The sequence below is a fragment of the Manis pentadactyla genome, chromosome X, assembly GCF_030020395.1.
Source record: "Manis pentadactyla isolate mManPen7 chromosome X, mManPen7.hap1, whole genome shotgun sequence".
Lineage (NCBI taxonomy): Eukaryota > Metazoa > Chordata > Mammalia > Pholidota > Manidae > Manis > Manis pentadactyla.
Genome location: NC_080038.1, coordinates 107109753 through 107130471, shown reverse-complemented (window position 1 = coordinate 107130471; position 20719 = coordinate 107109753). Strand labels below are relative to the sequence as shown.

The 20719-nt window shown below is 42.0% G+C and overlaps 1 protein-coding gene across 1 annotated transcript in view; it reads left to right on the top strand.

Annotated features, from left to right (window-relative positions):
• Positions 1-20719, top strand: part of LOC118926105 (short transient receptor potential channel 5) — a 41818-nt gene that overhangs the window by 20550 nt on the left and 549 nt on the right. The window contains exons 2-3 of the mRNA XM_057495382.1: positions 5389-5787; positions 18360-18417. Coding sequence (XP_057351365.1) covers positions 5410-5787; positions 18360-18417 — 436 coding nt within the window. The 5' untranslated portion in view covers positions 5389-5409. The remainder of the gene's footprint in view (positions 1-5388; positions 5788-18359; positions 18418-20719) is intronic.

Genomic DNA, 20719 nt, shown 5'->3' with positions numbered 1-20719 from the left:
ATTATTATGTAGTTTACATTTAATGAAAGAGCTAAATGTTAAAATAATCAACAATGGTCATTTCAAATAGTGATATGTTCTTAAAGAAAATCATGTCAGCATAATGACATAGCAGGTGACATGTGAGGGGATTGCTACATTAGAAAATGTGGTCTTTGAAGGCTTACTGAGGAGGTGTCATTTGATCTGAAACCTACATGATAAAAAGGAAACTGAAGATTTAGTGGAAGAGGTTTTTAGGAATGAACCACATGTGCAAAGGCCCTAAGATGGCAGATTCTTGAGAGGTTTGAAGAATAGAGAGTCTATGTGCTCTCAAACAAACCATAGTGTTCTATATACCTACACCTGAATACATACTGTGTCCATCGAATGACCATCCCTACATTGCTCTCTAGCAAACTCTTACCAACCTTTGGAGACATTGCCCAAATATTTCCTCTTCAATTACCTCCCCAGGTAGAATTGAACACTTCCTCCTTTGTGTCCCTCTTATATAGTAGAACCTTTATCACATTGTAGTACATTAACTGATTTTCATTTTTGTCTCTCCCTCTGGACTTGAAGGCAAGGACTATGTCACTGATACATGTATATTTGTATTTTCCACTACCAAGTGCTCTGTGTCTGACAAATAATAAGTGCCTAACAAGTGTTTATTAGATTGAAACACTGAATATCTACTAATCCTAGCACTATTACAGGCATTATATATAACACATACAAAAGAATCTACCTTCATTGAAGGAGTTGAGAATGTAGACTCTGGAGTCAGAAGCTTGGCTCTAATCCCATTTCCACCACTTACTAGCTATGTGGGAAAAAAAGCCCTGAGCTGGGGAGTGATCTGGGATGGGATTTGGCAATACCACTTTGTGCCCTGGCTTTCTGCCCAGCCCATTGATTAAGCTCTTTAAATCACATCATTTAAGCCCACAAATGCCACAGATCCCATTAGACAATCTCCTCTAGCTAACAGCACAGAAAAGAAAGAACATGATAAGCCCCCTGAGGCAGCCTGTTAGACCATTCCCAGTCTTTCATGCTTGGGGAACTACATTGGGAATGAGGTTCACTCATAGAGTGCTGGCTGGTTTCATGTTGTTTGGTTAAGAATACACCTCAAGGCCAGTACATAATGCTGGGAAAGCTAACCTCATCTCTTGGCTTAGTTTAATGGCAGATAAGTGCAGTCTGCCAAGTATAAAGGTAAAGGGTGATGAGAAGGGATCTTTCCAATAATACATCCTCAAGAGATGTCAGAAACTCCATCGTTAGTTACTTATTCCGGAATAATGGCAGAGTAGGACCAACAACCAGCATAAAAAGAAAGGATTGGTCTCAGAGCCTGGAGTGAGGCTGAGGCTAAAGCTGTGAGGGTCAAGTGGGATCAGTGGTGACTGGAAGAGTGCAAGGCATTAGGAAAGTTATTAGGCATCTGGGTAAGCCTATATGTAGAGAGACAATGCAGGGAACCCATTTTACTCTAAATACATAGTGTAAAGGTGGGCATGGATACATAAAAGAGATTTCCAAAGTTAGACACCAGGCCTCTCCTTTCCCTTCCATCACATCTTTCCTGTCCTAGAGACACATCTCTTTACTCCCAAGGCCATAGCAACTTTCTCAAGCAAAGAATCCACATTAAGGTGTTACTAGCTATTAGTTATGTGACTGATTATTCCTTCCAGGGGTAATTTTAGAAATGCAATGCCTTAAAGCAAAGGAGTGATTCCCTAATTGTACACTCTCAGGCAAACCTCTGGAGGAGATAGTTTTCTCTACAGGAGAATACTATAAGGCTTCTCATAACATAGCCCACTAGAAATGCAATAGATCCGATTAGTTTCAAATGCAAGAGATAAAACTAGACTCTGAGTCAACTATATATTATCCAATTATACTTACTTCAAATCTCAAATTACTGTGATTTTACTGTCCTCTCTCTTCACTACTATAACCCATGCATCTGGCACATAGTGCCATTTCAATGAATGGTACTGCTTATTGCCTCCATTTTTATTACTATAAGAAGCAGTGGTAGTAATAGTGTTGCCCCAGTACCTGGCAAAGTGCCTGGGACATATTAAGTATTCAAAACTATTATAATTATTTTATTGTACCATCTCTTGGCATAGAGCCTGGCACATAATAGAGTATGAAGTGAGGGAGTTCCTTTCATTCTCACTTTTCCCTGGGATGCATTTCCCCCCCAGTTTCAGTTTCCTTCAGTTTCCCCCACAGCTGTGCCTTACTAAAGTAGGCAGAGATCTTCCTGTAGCAATAATGATTAGTCCAGCACCACCAGTGACACCATCTGAAAAGACATACTCTTTTTGTCCATGGTAGCCTCTTAAGTGACAAATGGGCAGCAAGTGTTTAAGATCATTTTTAAGATGGAGAAACTGAGGTTATGAGATACTACCTCGGAATTTTAGTTCACCTCTAATCCCTATATCGATAGTCTGGAAAATATGCCTTGCACCACTGTCTCACCACCTTTGTTCTTGAGCTCTGAAGTAAGAAGATGTCAGGGCTCTTGCCCTGGACAATGCTCATATTTAATTCATCCACCAAGGACTTGTGTAAGAGCTACGTCCTCCGTGAAACCTCTGAGATTTCCAGCCCTCGCTGAGCTCTTTCTGAAATCCCAAAGCATCAAATCAGTACCACATAATACAGTATTTCATTCCATGACCATGCCAATCCTCCGTAGTTAGGTTGTATTTGCTCATTAAACATCCATGTTGTTGAATACCTGACATGTTCCAGACCTTGTGTGAGTGTTGAGAAGGCAAGAATCAAGCCACCCCACCTGCTGGCAGGAACACAGTCATGCAGTTGGGTGACACTGAAGAAATATGATCCAAGTTCCAGCAGAGAACTCAGGGATATTGGCTAGCTTTCTGAGCTGAGACTATTAGGGGAAGACTTCACAGAGAAGGAGACCTATGAGCAAGGTGCTGACGCTGAGAAGTTTATTAAGTGGAGAGAGTGGAATGAAGCCATGTGCAAAGATCATAAAAGGGAAATTCAGAGAGTATCACTCAGTATGGCTAGAACTGAGGTTGGGATGAAGAGAGATGAAAGAGTATTATGGAAGGTTTATTCATTCATTCATCAAATATATATCAAGCACCCAGGTGTGCCATGAACTTAGCCAGGTGCAGGTGCTAGGAAAAAAGGACAGATGGAATCCGTGCACTTGAGCTTTAAAGCTAATTGGACAGAATAGATGATTACCCAGTAAGACAAAGAATATGTAACTACAAATCGTGAAAACAAAAGAGTACAATAGAGAAAAGAATATGAAGGAATTGCTTTAGGGAGGGTGGTTAGTGAGGGCTGCTCTGAGGAGGTGACATTTTGTGTTTCATGGAATAAATTGGGGGTGGCATAGCAGACAAACTGAAGGGGCAGAGAATGGAGTCAGGGTGATGAGTTATAAGGCTTTGGCATGGTCTAGGCAAGAGATGATAAAGGTAAGAGCCTGTTCTTTCACATCTTCCAAACGTGAGTAGCGTAGTGCCAGGCACACTGAAGCCTTCCACTGTGTTTGCATTAACTAAAGAAATATAAATTGAATTGAGTGTTGAATCTCTCTTCAGGAGATTACATTGTCTCCTCTTCCTCCTGCCTGTTTGTTTATAATGGAGATGGGGAGGCAGGGAAGCAGACTACAATTAGTATTATTAAAGGCATTTGCTGTTTAATGAATGACAAATGCTTACTCTAAGTGCCACTTTCCCTTAGCCACTGCTGAGTGACTTGAAAATAGCACAGGAAAATATCAGTGCTTCTTGAGATGGCTAAACAGCACCCTGCCCTCAGAGATTTAGAAGAGAGAAAATTGTCATTTGGGCCTATTCGGATCAAGAGGCAACACTCACCTTCAAATACTAAGTTCCCAGAAGATCAAAAGCACATGAACTGCAAATGCCACTTGGTATAATAGGTACTGCTCCCTCTGCCAAAGTGGGGATGTAATTACCTGGAAGAGTCAGGCAAATGTTTATAGAAGCTTCATGTCTTCATCTTCTCTTACATGCAAGAGATGAGACAAGAGGCCCTTTATCACATTTCCATTTTCTTTTGCTGGCAAAACAGTTCAGTGATGAAAGACACTTAAATGGGTCCGTCCAGACTCAGTCTCCAAAGGGTCCTGGAGGTCCCAGGGATGGGAAGAAAATGGGAGCTAATCACCTAACTGGTCTAAGCCTCATCTCTCCCCTTGGGAAGATAACTACTCCTACCTCACAGGGTTAGTACAAGGAGTCAGCGAGGAATGTGCATGAATTTGATCTGTGAAGTACAAGGCAAGACCTCTATACTGTGGTTCATTCTATATAATTAATTATATATATAAATTGCATAGATTATATATGTAAATTATAAATATAGATTATATATTTAGTTAATTATAAAGAAATATATTATGTATTTTATTAATTATATATAAATATATAATATAATAAAGGCAAATACTTTTTTCTTGGTCTCCCAGAGAAAGTTAGACACATTGTAGGAACTCAATAATAGGTTTTACCTTAAAATCAACTCTATTAAAATCTGGTTTCCGATGCGGCATATAAAAAACAGACCATTCACTTCTCAGAATTGAATCAAACAGATTTGCAGACCTGTCAGCTCCTTGGTTTGGAATGGCAGAAGAAAAATGCGTGAGTGGCCAGAGTAGGAGCATGGCTTGGCCTATTGGAGCTAATATGCCTTTCCCAGTGAGCAGGAGACAAGAAGCAAGGGTTCAGTTACCACTAAAACAGATTTCAATCCAGGATCTGCATCTGGGGCAGCTGCAAATGTAATCCTGAAAATTAATTAGTGCAGGCCTTCAGGCCTAGGGCCCAAAGGAAATTGACCAAAGATAAGCTCCAACTTTGAGTCACCAATCAGAAGCATTATTACAGGTATTTTCAGACAGCAGAAGGGAAGGAAGGAGTGAACTTGTTCCACGTCTCAGGAGGTTTGACCTGTGCAAGTTGCTTTGATAATGTATTATCTCATTTAACTCTCATAATAGATTCGGGAAGTGAGAACTATTCTGTAACACAGGGTCCAATACATGGTAAGGAGTCACTAAGTGATAACTGCTATTAATGTTGGTATTTATAACCTTAATAATAACTGAAGCACAGTGGGTTTGAATAACGTATCCAAGTCACAGAGCTGGTAAAGCTAGGATTTGGACCCAGGTCTTTCTGACCAAACAGCCTGGGCTCTTTCTACTATATTTCTTTGTGAGAGGAGAAAGATTGCAGCATTAAAACAGTTTAGGATTTTCAACCCCTTAGCAAGGCTGCTTCCATTACTTGCCACTTGAAACCTTCAGGCATCTAAGAATATTTGGTCTTCCTCCCTCTCCTCATTCAGGTTTCTAAATTGCTGTGAACCATGGCCCAGTTGTACTACAAAAAGGTCAACTACTCACCGTACAGAGACCGCATCCCCCTGCAAATTGTGAGGGCTGAGACAGAGCTCTCTGTGGAGGAGAAAGCCTTCCTCAATGCCGTGGAAAAGGGGGACTACGCCACTGTGAAGCAGGCCCTACAAGAAGCCGAGATCTACTACAATGTCAACATCAACTGCATGGATCCACTGGGCCGGAGTGCCCTGCTCATTGCCATTGAGAATGAGAACTTGGAGATCATGGAACTACTGCTAAACCACAGTGTGTATGTAGGCGATGCTTTGCTCTACGCCATCCGCAAGGAAGTGGTGGGTGCCGTGGAGCTTCTGCTCAGCTACAGGAGGCCCAGTGGAGAGAAGCAGGTAAGACAAGTCTCTACAGGCTGGGAGATAGCTGGGGGACTTACAGGGTGCCAGGGTCAGAAGCCTTGACATTAGGGAAGGTTAGGTAGGCTGGAGGTGAGAAGCCCTATCATGGCATGAGAGCCCTCTGCCCTCAGAAATAGCATCAGTGATCTGAGGTGGTATTCTAGAGTTCCCCTGCATGACTCACACTGAATTTTACTCATTTGTCTCTTCCTTATTAGTATTTGCCTATATTCATTCCACGCTTCACAACCCAAAGTGTGCTCTACATTTCCAGAATATTCAAGCTCCTACCCACCCTACCCTCTGCTATCTTCATTTATATCCTCTACTCAAAGGTTACATTCTAGAAAAGGAGAGATAAAACACATCTCTGAGTTTTCTCCTTCTCATCAGCCTCTCTTTTAAAGGAGGACAGGAGGCCTTTAACTTGAGTGCCACGGTGCAAATGGATATAGGGATTCATGTATTTTTCCAGTACCAGTCATGTGACTGCATTCCACCTGGAGATGTCAGGGTTTTTGCCTCTGTGTTTCTCCTATTCTCCGAGGCACCTCGGAGTTTGATACTCTGGAGTCGTCTTTGAGTCCTTCCTTTCCCTTGTCTCCATGTCTAATCCCTAAACCCTGTGGTTTCTTCCTTCCCCATCTAAGAATACTTAGATCTTTTACCTACTTTCTGTCCTCCTTGGCTGAGATCCCACCACTCTGCTGCTGGTTCTCATAATCTCTCTCCTAGATGAGTGATTCTCAAAGCACAGTTTCTGGGCCAACAATGCTTGCATCAGCAGGGGAACTTGTTAGAAGTGCAGATGCAAATTCTCAGGCCCCACCACAGATTGAACAGAAGCTCTGGGGAAGAGGCCCAGCAAACTGTGTCTTACCAAGCTATCCATATGCTTCTGATGCACTCTCAGTTTGAGATCCACTGTCCTAGACTAACATGAAAATCTTCTAACTGGACTCCCTGCCATTAGCCTCTTTCTTTCACTCAAGCCATCCTGAACAATGATGCTGGCTTATTCTTCCTGAAATAGCATAACAATCCTGTCATTCCTGTGCATCCTTTCAGTGACTACATATCTAATCATAAGAGAAACCAACTCATGAAGCTCAGCACTCAACACCCTTCATCAATGGTCTTCTCCAGACCTGTTTCCCCCTAGTCTCTTCTAAACCCTCCAAGTCATACAAGTCCCCTCGCTCTCTTCATTTGGAGCATATCAGGGACATATAGTAGGGACAAAGAAAATGCAGAGTCATCACCCATGGCATACTACATTAAAAAGTAGAACTAATACAAGTCAAAGCCAAAATTGCAAAGCGCTTCGAAGGTATTGATAATGAAAACACTCAACATTAAATCTTGCAGGATATGGCCAAAGCTGGGTTTGAAGGAAGTTCATAGCTTTAATACTTGCCTGGTTCAATAAAAAGGAATGAAAATAAGCTAAGTGATAACTCAGACTAAGAATTAGAATAGATAGAGCAGAAAGCAAGATGCTAGATTAAACATTCCTTGAGTAAAGGGCCTGAATCCCCCTTTCCCCATTAGCATTTAACACAGTGCCAAGAGAGAGGGACCTTGTCTCTCTTCTTCACTGCTGCATCCCAGCATTAGGAAAGTGCCTGCAATATCACAGGCATTCAATAAATATTTATTATATGATTGAACAGTATGCAACTGGCAGTGTGCTAAGCATCTTACACAACTTACCTCATTTAATCCTCCCAGCAAGTCTGTTAGGTAAACACTATTATTATTGTCCCCATTCTACCAATGAGAAAAATGGACTCACAGGATGGCTTAGTCAATTATCCAAAATCACAGTAAATGTCAGAGCCAGGATTCAAACCCAAGCAGCCAACTCCTAAACCCACTCTCTTAACTACTAGGCTAGACTGCTTCACCAGCAGTTTGAGGACATCTTAGAATTACCAGCACAGTTCTGAGACAGGGCAGATCAGTGGAGGATGAATGAGCTCTCTGGAAAGGACAGGCCTACAGGATTTGGATGACTAGCAAAGCAGAGAGGTAGGACCATGTTCCCTGGTCAATCAATGTCACCAGCCACATCAAAACTGATTTGTTCTGTGTCCCATTTCCCCAGAGCCCTGCTAAGAGCTTGAGTGATGTAATATGTTAATCTGAACTAAAGGTTACCTGGTTCCTTAGCTCCATAATGATCTTGCCCACCTCTGAGATTATGTAGCCTTTGGCTCTACCCTTCATCTCATACTACTACATACTGTTGGCCAGCCTTACTTGGGCAAATGTCTGGTCTCTGTAACTAGATTGTCTCTTAAATGTGAGGTATAATCTAATGCCCAACTGTTTCCATGCTTCCCCCAGTAGTACCTAACCCAGTGCCTAGTGTATAATGGATGGTATATAAATATTTGCTGATGAACATAAAGGAGTTAAGTGTATCTCCCAGAAAAGGACATGGCCAGCTGATTGAACAAGACACCCTGGAATTTCATATTTAATCCCATTTAGTTTCATAACTGCTTTGAAAAGAAAGGCAATCACAGCGGAGGTTCCAAAGATGGGACTAGCCATGCCAGCCCTATCTAACTTTTGAAAGTAGGCCAATCCTTACTTGATGGCCCCCATTTCCCCCATCTCTCCCCAGTGCTCTGGCAAACACTGAGGAAGAAAGGCACCAGGTAAACTAATTCTAAAGTACAGTGGAAGGCACAACCTCTCCTGAAGAAAGGCAGTACTTAACGCACCGTAATGGTCCATTAATGGTGGAATATCAGGCATATGGAACCAGGATGAAGCTATCCGAGACAGGCTGTCTTCTACCAAGATCCTTTCAGACACATGGCTAGTATAAGACCTCCTCTGTCCATATTTGAATATCGCACCACATGTACAAACCCACAAAGCCATCAGCTCCACCCCTAAGTCCCTTCAGCAGCCTTCTCTTCCCTTTCTCCTCTCCCAACCCCTCTCCACACCAGCCTCTGCTAAATTTCATTTTCTTCCATTGCTGAGAATCTCTGTGATAAGTTGTATGTCAGTAACTGTAACAACAGGCTGCCACAGTGCTGGAGGTTTGGCTATCTGGGAAACAGAAGATTTGTTTGCCTGGGAGCTGTCAGCAATGTGAGCAAACGCAGGACCCCTGAGAGGCCTTGGGTCCAGTGGGGTAGGCTACTTTCAGGAAGCTGCTCCTCCCACCCACAGGATCCAAACACCTGTCCTTTTCCACGGAGGCCCTCTCCGAGCTTGCCACAGGATTGGGCACAGCTGACCTCCATCAATCATGGGTAGATAAACTAGTGCCCTCTTTGGTTTTACTTGGCAAAGGGTCTGGCCTCAGGCTGGCAGCAAGACCAACTCTGCTCCATCCTTACAACAGTCCATTGTGCTCTTTTCCCCCTTCTAGTCTAGCAAAACTGCTCCCAGATAAAGATCAGAAGCCAGGCATAAATGACTGACACTGGCTTCAAGTATCAACACTAACGTGGAGACTTGCATTTTTAATAGGGACCAAGCCTTAACTCTTGAAGTAAAAATGGCTAAGCTCTATCAGATAGAATTTCCTACATCAGAAGAGTAGGAGACTGAGTGTGTGTGTGTGTGTGTGTGTGTGTGTGTGTGTGTGTGTGTGTGTGTGTCTGTGTGTGTGTGTGTGGTGCTACTCTGTTGTCTTATTGTGTGTGTGATATTCTGTGGTTTTCTTGCTGCTCCAGAAATCTGACCCTTTTGGCAGTGTCCACTCCCTATCTACTATGGTCTATTTCCATAGGGGTAGACTTTGGACACCTGGGTGATTTGTGATTCTTTGGGGTAAACACTTCTAAATAATTCTCAGACTTCAAAATGTTTGGATTACAGAAAGTTTAATACCAGCCTATTTCCCATCTACCAAGCCTCCTCCCTTTGGCCCACTGAGTCTAGGAACCACTCGAGGAGCATCATCAGCAGGGAGCCAATCCAGCTACAAGCCAGAGAGGAGTCCTGTATCTGTGTATGGTCAAAACCAGCTCAAAGATCAGTCATTATACATACAGAGAACTTGTCAAAATGCAAATACCTGAGCCCTGTTGCCTACCTACAGAATCTGAATCTTGGGGTTTAGGCCAGGAATCAGCATTTTAAGAAAGCCACTTCCACCCCTCTCTAAGAGACCTCTGTACCTTTCTGTATTTGTTTCCAAGGTTGCTATAACAAATAACCACAAACTGGGTGGCTGAAAATAAATGTATGCTCTCACACTTCAGGAGCGCAGAAGTATGAAATGAAGGTGCTGGCAGGACTCGTTCCTTCTGGAGGCTCTAGCACAGAATCGGTTCTATGCCTTGGCCTGTAGGTGTATTCGTCTAATCTCCACCTCCATCATCACATAGAGTTATCTGTGTCTTTCCTCCATGTCGCTGGGTCCAAATCTTCCTCTTGTTGCTTTTATAAGGACACAAATCATTTGATGTAAGGACCCACCCTAACCCAGGATGACCTTAATTTAACCTGATTATATCTGCAAAGCCCCTTTTTCCAAACAAGGTCACATTCACAGGTTCTAGGGGTTAAGACTTGAATATATCTTTTGAGGGGATACAATTCAACCCAGTATACTCTCTCTGAGAAATATTCATCTAGACAAGTGGTTTTTCAAACATTTCAGTAGCAGAGCCTTTCATTAAATGAAATCCTGTCCAGATGTAAAAACAGACAAACAGATCAAAGCAGACCTGCCCTAGTTTAAATGCAGGTCAGGGACCCAAGCCCCACTTGCTCACACACACACTCCCATACCTCTTTAGCCCCTGAGAAGCAAGTATAGCCGGAAAACCACTGGTCTATAAGGTAGAATGGCAGACTCTAATTCTGAGTTTGAGGTGCTAGTCAGCTTGCCACTAACAGGGTGGCCTTGGGCAAGCCATAAAGTCTTTTATACATACCCAGTTATAGAATCAGCCTACAGATCAATTTCCTCATACATAAAATGAAACTAATAGTACCTGCCCCTACCTAATCTTAGGGGCCTGTTATAAGGAATAAATTAGGGAAAAATAGGTTAAAATCTTCTGAAAAAAATATGTTAATGCTAGACAGAGGTCAATGACCATTAGTTTTAGCTTCACTTCCTCAGTGTTACTTAGCCTGTCATATTGTGTGGAGAGACCAGCTGGCAAGTGGCACTCATCACAAGTCACCACCAGTACTACTAGAGGGAGAGGCTTGTCACAAGCTCGCCCAGTTCACAGATTGCCTCCTTCTGCCTGTCTTTGATGGCAATGGTCTCCCTTCTGTTGCCACGCAAGCTGCATGACCTCAAAAGTCATCCCTCTTCATGCACTAGAATCTAAGGATTTGAGCAAAAGGGAGGTAGAGCTGCTGGCCTCTACATCAACAGCCCACCCAAGTTAATTTTCATTCTTAGTCACTTGCATCAATGCGGTCAGGCAGAAAGAAGCTAAGTCAACCTTCTCCCTAAGGCCTGCCCCTCTGGGCTCTGCCATAATTACTCATTTGTTTATGGCAGATGGCCCCAAATTAAAATTGGTCTCACAGATGAGCTAGTGAGATTAAGTCTCAACAACACTGGTAAGTGTGTTGAGATTATAGAAAATCAAAAACAAGGCATTCCACTTACTCCTTCTCCTATCTGACCCTTGGTCTCAGGGAGAGATGGTACATGCAGAGGGGGACACTGAGGGCCCAGGCCAAGATGACTGGAGCCCAGAGAAGGGACTTAAAAAGACTAGCCTATAAATTTATATGACTCAATATGAGAGCAGAAAGTAAAGAAGAGAACTGTGAAAGTCACCCAGCTATGCATAGTCAGCCTGAAGAGGTAGAAGAGCATAGGCTTGGCGTCAGCCAGACACTTATTACACGTTTCCTTGAACAAGTTAGTTAATCTCTCCAAACTTCAGTTTCTTCATTCTGTAAATGGGAGCAATAATGGTGTCTACTCCATAGAGTTACATTGAGAATTAAATGATATAACCCATGCCTATTACTTAGAACAGTGCCTGACACATAATGAATACTCAGTAAATGGTAGCTCGTACTACTCCTACTCCTACTAGTTGAAGCTGTGCTTATATCATATAATGTTGACTAATCTCACTTATTCATTTTTAAAAATGTATTAAGCACCCACTAGCATATAGTAACTATTAGTTCAGTCTGTGTGACCTTGAGAAAGTTGTTTACCCTGATTGAGCATCAGTTTCCAGATCTGTATATGGAGGTTAATGATATTACCTATCTCATAGTTTATTGTGAGATTTAAATGAGAATTATTTTTTAATATTTGGCATAATTTGTGGCACACAGCATTCACTACATGGTACATTATTAACATTAGTATAAAACAGTATTTGCATTATTAACTCTTTGTTACCTGAATTGCCCAATATAATAATAGTAGGTATTTATCTCTACAATAATCTGCATAACAGCTTTAATTCTATGATTCTCATTCCAAAGTCAAAGTTCTAGGCCAAAAACATGGGTTGTATCAACCAAGTCAAGAAAATAAATCAGCCATTTCATTGGAAGAACAGGTCAGAATGACTGCATGGCATCATATTGGCCAAACTGACTAAATGAGTTATCTCCTCTCATTATCTGTGCTTTCAGTAGACATAGCCTACTTACTCACAGAGTAGAGTTGCAAAGAATTTAGAAATCTAGTCTGAAGTAATATGTTCAAGGTCACTCACCTGAACTGGCACAATTGCTTCCTATTTCCCAGGACACTCTTTCTACTACCCCACTCTGCCTCTGAGGAATTATCAGAAGTGGTAGCATTTACAAGAAAGATGAAAATAAACAAAGCAGCTATGGCATCTATCTACAACAACTTACTGATGACAGAGCTTCAGCAAGTGATTCTCTTCAGTTCTATTCAATTTGCTGAGTGTTTTTGACTACTAAACATATGCCTCACAATAAATTTGGGACATACAGCTAGTGCCCTCAAGAAACGTGTAGTCTTGTGAGTAGAACAAGCATGCACGTGCTGTCCAACCAGTCAGTCCATGCCTCGTACTGGGCATGGCCTTCTGTGTTCCAAGGGACACAAAAGACTTAAGACAGTGATACTCACCTCTCAGAAAGAAAAAAAAACCATAATTATTTAAACCTGGTCTCCAGTAGACCAAGGGTGCTGACCATATAATACCTCACAAGGAAGAAACCATGAAGTAATCTCAAAAGCAAGTCACTAGAGAAAAACACATGTGTTGGTTTTTTTTAGCCATGACCCCACTCCTCACCCCTTTAGGATCACCATTAACTCAGGATTTCCTTTCTGTAGCCTCATGCTCATGGTTGTAGACAGCCCTAACCCACATACACATGTCCAGTGGAGAAGTTTCCTATTCACCTCCATCCCAGGGCAGATGAATCTCATCTATGTGTGGCATCATCCCTCCTCCTTTACCTCACATGTACTGTTGTTTAGAGGGAAGCCATTTTCTGTCCCCTATTCGCCCAGGCTCCTCATTGTTATTGGTTTTTCTAGCTATGGTTCCTGTCACAAATTCAGTTCAAGTATGAAATGTCAGTGCAAGTCTCAGAGCTCTTTTTCTGTCTCTCCTCCTGGCTGCCCTATCGCCCCAAATACACCCTGTACTGACTGGTTTTCATACGCCAACAACAAACATGGATCAGAAATAGAACAGCGCAAGGAAAAGAATGCTCCATAATCCAAAATGTGTAATGTGGACAATATAGGAAGCCACACTGGATACAAGTAGACAGAAAAATTTCAAGAGAAGAACATTATAGAGAAAAATAGGATCTGAGCTGAAAAGGAAGAGCGAAGAGTATGGCACACTTGTCAGAAGGAAGTGAATGAGCAATAATGTGGGTAGTGGGAATAACGGTGATCTGTCCACAGTGGGTGCTGGGGTGAAGGGTTGGTGATGAAAGCAATGCTTGGGGTTCTTGCTACCTTCACGAGATTAGCCTCATGATGGAAGGCTCCAGATACCTCACTCAGAGTCAGGACACTGGGCCATGTGGGTGCTGAGTCTTATCACAAACAGTAGTTGTTAGATTCCTGTGCTCATCTGCCCTCTCTCTCTTTTTCTCTGATCCTCATTGGAATAAAGGAAAAGGAGTCTATGGCCACTGGCTGAGCCACTGCTTAGTTGGAACCTTGGTGAATAGTCACCACCATTCCAGTTGGTTGTTATTGGTCCTATACTGGCAGTTAAGGCCTTCTGTGTTTCATACTTCACAAGAGAACTGAAATGGGTTGAGAGAAAGAAGCTAGACCCACTGACCAGCCAGGGGCCTGGCTGGATAGGGCTGACCCTTCGGCAAATTTTTGCGAGCTGGCCATATTGATCTTGGCCTCTCTTCCCTTTCATCTATCTACTTCCTCAAATGACACTCTCTCTTTCCTCCCTTCCAACCGCTCCCTATACACACAAGTACAATATCTGTGTCCTATTTGAATCTCACTGGTTGACCAACTCTCTTGGCTTCCATGATATCATACTTACCTGGTTCCTCCTTCCTCTCTGACCACTGCCTCTTAGTCCCTTCTTTGGAATCCTTATCTTTTTCTCCCTTCAATATCAGTGTGCCCAGAGTTCTGTCACTTCTTTTTTTGTAGCCCAATATCCATCATGAGATCCATAATCTATGATCCAAACTTCAGCTAGATATCCCCACCTAGATGTACCCCCCAACATTTAAAATTCACTGTGTCCAAAAATAAAAATAAACACTAATTTAGCACTTACTAGGTGCCAGGCACCATTCTAAGTACAAAATATACATTAACTCATTCAATACTCACAACCATCCTGTGATGCAGGATAATACTATTATCCATTCTCACATGTGGAGACCTCAAGGCTCAAATTGCTGACACAACCTTCTCACGCTCATACAGCCAGTAAATAGACAAACCAGATTCAAAGCCAGGCAGTCTGGTAGCATAGTTGGTGTTCTTCCTCCCTGTGCTAGCCTCATTTTGCCTTCCAAATCCTCCTCCTCGCCCAGCGTATCCTCTCCCAGCTGGTGATACCTTTGTCCTTTCAGTTACCTAGATTTGAAACTTGCAGTTGTGTTCATCGTCAGCCTCCCCCTCAGCCACCCACATCCAGTTGCTTAGCAAGTCCCTTTGAATAACTTAATAGGAGTGAGGAGGCAAACGTGTATAAACAATTAGTCAAAATGTAAGTGCTATTAGTGATAAGAAAGCTGTGAATGTGGGAGAATAGACGTCTGACCATGTCGCTCCAATAACCATAGTTGTCCTTATTTTCTATAGAATAAAGTTCAAAATACAGGCACAGCATTGATAGTTTGAGGAAAGAGTGCTGGCTAACAGCCCTGCAAATCATGCTGAATTATCAATGACAAATCCGGCCCTAGGCTTGGAAGGATAGTAAAGCCAACAGACAAGACAGGATAAGGGAAGTGGTTTCTTCTATCAGCAGAAAATCTCTGAAGTCAGGAGGGCCCCCTTAGTGAGGGCCATCCTGGATTCAGGGATCCTGATAAACACACACTTTGCTGCCTCTGGCAGGAGCTGGCCAAGTCACCCCAATCCAGCAGTTATTCTTTATTCTAAGAAGTATGTCAGCCCTCTGAAGTCCTCGTGGGAAAGTAATCAGCACGTGATTACCAAGAGCTTGAATGAAAGGAAGCTTCCTGTTTCACCTTGCTATCTGTGGATTGTTACCACCTGTCCATTCCTGAAGGAGGGCTGTGAGCCAGATAAGAAAAAGACACTGAAAGACCCTTACAAAGAAGGTCAAATCAGAGAAGGAAAACGAAATTCGTCCCAATGACGAATCTCCTGTGAGTCTACCACCTTTACCTCTTCCCCCAGAAAAGGGGGTGATGACTCACAACAAACACCTCTGAAGCTGGAAAGTGGAATTTCTACATCCCCCTCCGGTCTCCAAGGGCAACCGTGCAGCGATTTGATGTTTACAATTTGAAGTTTGTAGCCACTATCAGCTCCATTATCCAGAATCATGGATAGAACTTTGGAGCTAAAAATGTCCTCCAGAGGTCTTCGAGTCCCTCCCCTTGTCATCAAATAGGCAGACAGTGTCTCCCTACCTTCCTATGGGCCTGCCCAGGGAAAGCTTCAATCCCCACTGAGGCAGCCGAAGTTGAGAACAATTCAGGTTTTGTGTGTCAAACAGAATGAAGATGTGTGGTATTTACTCAAGCAGTTTCCTCCTTTTCTTCCTCCCTTATTTCTTAACTCTCAAACTGAGGTGTGAAATTTTTCAAGTATCAGAGTCCTAGGTAACCACCACCCTTTTCAACATCCATTTGTTTATTTTGGAGTTTTTGCTACAAAAGTAATACACAGTACATTAACCAGAAGAGTTAAAACAGTATAAAAGCATGTGAAGGAAAACATCCTGTTTCCCACACTCAGAACCAACTCCCTAGGTGTCATCACTATGAACAATACAGGTGTGTCCTCCTACATATTTTCCATGCATATTCAAACAGAAACACACACACACACACACACACACACACACACACACACACATAAGACTTCTTCTCACAAATGTTCTGTATCTTGTTTCTTTTTCCTTAACAATACACTGTGGACATTTCTGCTTGTGAGGATATTGATCTTTACCATATTCTTTTTAATGACAATGTTGCATTATATCATACAAATGTACCATATTTATTTAACCCAGTCCTCTATTAATGAACATTTCAGTTGTTTCAAGGATATGTAGGTTTTTTGCTTTTTACTTTGCTGAACAATGCCCTCATGAATGTCCTTGAACACTTGTATGATTATATCTGGAAGGTAAATTCCTAGTAGTGAGATTATGGAATCACAGGGTGTGTGCATTATTCAATTTTGATATATATTGCTAAACTGCTCTCCTGCCAACAGTGTATTAGAGTGCTTGTTTCTCACATCCTTGCAATCATAGAGGGCAAAAAAAAAATCAAAGATTTTAAAAATCTTTGTCACTCTGACACATAAAAAGTGCCATCTCATTACTGTTTGGCATTTGAATTTCTTGTACATAAGTGGGATTTCATAACTTTTCATATTATAAACAATGTGTTTTATTCTTATGTGAATCAAATGTTCACTTTTTAGCCCATCTTTTTTTCTACTAGAGTCTTCATCTTTTTCTTAACTGGCTTGTCAAAGCTCTTTGTATAATAAGATTATTAGCATTTTATTCATTCTTTAAAAATTTTTCACCTTGATTTATTAGAGAATAGTGATTTACCCAGAGTGTTAGAGCAAGTCTGGAGCAAGAGTACACTTAATTGTATTCTAGATCTTTTAACTTTTCTGCGTTAAAGCATAGGATTGTTTTTAAGTGATACTTAAAATGTCTTAGTGGCTCTCTGGTATAACAGAGCCTGGACGAAAGTAAGCCTGAATGTTTAAGGATTCCTTGATTTTTAAGTTTCCAGTTTAGTGCTTAAGTATATCTGTTCAAAGAAAATAAAACCTGTATGACTGTTATAGCTAGAATCTACCGAGCTGGAGGCACAGAAGAGGACCAGGCAGGCCTACACCTCAAGTGCAAAGGAAGTAGAAAGGAGGCAGAAAAGGAAGAAGGGTTGTTCTTTAGCAGAGGAATGAGTTCTAACATCCAGGCAATGGCAGAAATTCATTTAATCCATTCTTTGCCCTGATTTTGTTGGCAGCCAGAGTTGCCACTTCAGAAAAGATGGCAAGTATCAAATCATGCAGGAAAACATTTTCCATGACTTCCTTAGTTGGGAGGAAACATAAAAGGGAGGAAATGTGACATGACACGTCTATACTATTTCTGGTCTAAACCCTCCAAATTGTCTGCATTGATCAGATAAATAGGATAGTTTGCAAATTTTTACTTTATTTGATGCCATGCTGACATAATCATCTAGATTAAGAATGTGTTTGGGATTGAGAGAGTAGCCCAATACCAGTGTCAAAATAGGATGATCCAGCAGCCCTCACATATGCCAGAAATATTCTTGATAATATTACTGGCTTTTAGTGTCTTTCTTGTCCAGTAGTCAATAAAATGGCACTTAGCCCTAGAATAGAACAAACTAAACAAGCTCAAAGTGGAGAAGCCATCCCTAAACCGATGCTACCAGCCACCTCAATTGTCTGCTACTCAGGTTACTTTTTCCTACTTTGATCTGAGAAAAGCTAGTAAGTTTGGGGATTCACAAAAGGGGTAAATCAAGCTTTCCCATGTTTGAAGTATGTGAAACGCAATTATAGATTCAAGGTCTGGAAGGGGCTCAAAGAATAGAGGAAATCATGTGGTGTCCATGACAAGAGCCTTCTAGCCTTGAATCATTCCAGACCATCCTAGAATCAATCCACTTCTGACCACCCCTGCCTCTTCACCCTAGTCCAAGCCTCATTACCTTTTACCTAGATAATTGTAGTAGCCTCCTAACTGATCTCCTTCCTTTTCCTCTGGGCCCCATATAATCTATTCTTTTCCCAGTGGTCTGAGTCACATCTTTAAAACATAAGTCAGACCATGTCAGCCTGCTCAAAGCCCTCCACAATCCCTTTCCAATGCCACCAGGCCCTGCATGATTCGGCCCCCTGCTCTTTGCTCTTATTGAGGCAGGAGTTAGTGAGATACAAGCAGATTGAGTTCAAGCACCGTGTAAGTTTCAAAGCTTCAGGTAAGTTGCAGTCAGGAGGGACCTACGGTCAAGGCTTCACAGTAAACAAGAAGCCACCACCTGGACATCTGGAAATTTCAGCCTGAAAAATAAGGGAGTTGTTATTTTGAAAACAGCTCTGCCCTAGCAACAAGCCTCCCACCCAAGCCAATCATGTGGGCTTCTTCCTTTCAAAAAGCTCCAATCCAACTCAACTGAAAGTACATTTAGACAGACCTCAGCTCTGATTGGTTATGCCCTATGCAGCGAAGCATTGTACTTTCAGCTCCCTTGGAGCCCCCTTCTGATTAGCAGGAGCCCTTTTCTTTTCACTCATTAAAAGCTTTGTTGGTTGCTCCGTACTCTTGTCTGTTGGCTTCATTCTTTGTTGCCTCTGAGACGGATCCTGGGAAAAACCGGTAATGTCATCTCCTACCATTCTCCCCTTGCTTGTTCTGCTCCAGCCATACTCACCTCTTACAAGAATGGTCTAGCTTCAGGGTCTTTACCTAAAATGTTCTCATTTAATAGCGGCAAGGCTGGCTCCTTCCTTCCATTTGATATCTGTTCCAGTGTTACTTATCAGGCAGGCCTTCCTAATCTCCCTATGTAAAAATAGCACCTCCCTCCATCACTTCCTATCCCTTGCCCTGCTTCAAGATTCTTTATAGCACTTACCACCACCTGACATAACTGTTTGATGCCTGTGGCACCTCTCTAGAGAAGGAATATTATGTGGAATATTTTGTTCACTTTTAAATCCCCAGTGCCTAAAACAGCTTTTGGAACATGGCAGGCACCCCATAAATATTTATTTTTATTTAGGTATGATTGACATACTACACTGTATTTGTTTCAGGTCTAGCACCACAAACTATCTTCCGTGCATCGAACCTAAGTCCTTCAACTCACAGGCTAAATAATTTCCTCTACTTCAGCTCTTGGGGAAGAGAGAAGATATTCTAATGATATACAAACTTCTTTCAATCGAATATTTGTTATTTTAAGGAGCTGATATTATTAGTTCTTAACAAAAGCTAAGGCAAGGTTCCTGATTTCCATGGTGCCCTGTAAGACATCAACCCCATGGAGTAACTAACCCTCTGTCGTCAGATAGCAGAGATCTAGAGACCCATGGTAGGAAGGCCACATGAGTATCTAAGTGACAATATCTTTAACTCCAAGTTGGTGCAGTTTAGGCAGAAGAGCATTAAAATACGTCCTCTAGAAACAAAACATATTTGTGCCTAAAACCCAAACTATTTAGTATGTAACCAATAGCCACTGAAATTGGATCTGAAACATTAATCTGTGATACATATCTGGTCAATAATTCACAGCTTTTACTAATCAAATAGCCTTCCCTTGGATTACAGAGGGGTGTACACAGTGGTGAGCCCTGGCTTGGCTTTGATTTCATCATTTTTCTGTCTTCCCTGTTGAATGACTGATTTTTTTTCTTCCAGTGTTAAAGTCTCCATCATTTTAATCAGAGACTGCCATGATTTCTAAATTGGCTGGTTCTCATTTGTAAACCAGGAAGCAGCACAAGGTGGGCTTTCATATTTTGTTGTCAGTGCTAAGCTTTTTTGGGTAATAGCTTGTCTTATCAGAATGGACAGTGTTCTCTGGATCCTGGAACTTACTTGGGAGAAAATACCATAGATCTCACTTGGGGGAAGCAACTCGAATGAGCTAGGCTGTCTTTACCTGAAAATCATTCTTTGGTCATTCCTACTACTTTTTCATAAATTCAACTAAATGATTCAACTGATGGTATCATTTCCATACCTTTTGGTCTTCAGGATTGGAGAATGCAACCCAATAGCCAGACAGAACAGAATGGCCTAATGAGAACACTGAGATGGCACTCTCAATCCTGAACTCCTTCTTTGGAACCAGGCTGAAGTATTTCCTGAAAGATCCTTAAGCCCAGCATCCGCAGGGTGAACTTATGAGTGAGGAGCTACCTTGTACCTAAAGGAAATGAACTACAAGATAAAAAAGCATTTTTTTTGACAGGTCCAAGTGGCTATATTAGAGAAAACCAGTATCACCAATGACTTATGAGTTAGCATTGGCACCCTTCTTCCCACCAATGGTGGGTACAACATTGATGAAGCAAAGTTACTAGTTCTGCCACTTGACACAGCCCATCATCGTCTCCTCCTCCTCCTCCTCCCCCTACCCATCTTTTCCTCCCTTTTGGCCACTCTGGGAGTCTGACTTCTCGCTTTCCAAGCATAGGCCAGATTACCATGGACTTTACCTCCAAACATGTGACCAGTTATTTCTTCCCATTGAAGAGCAAAGAGATAACATT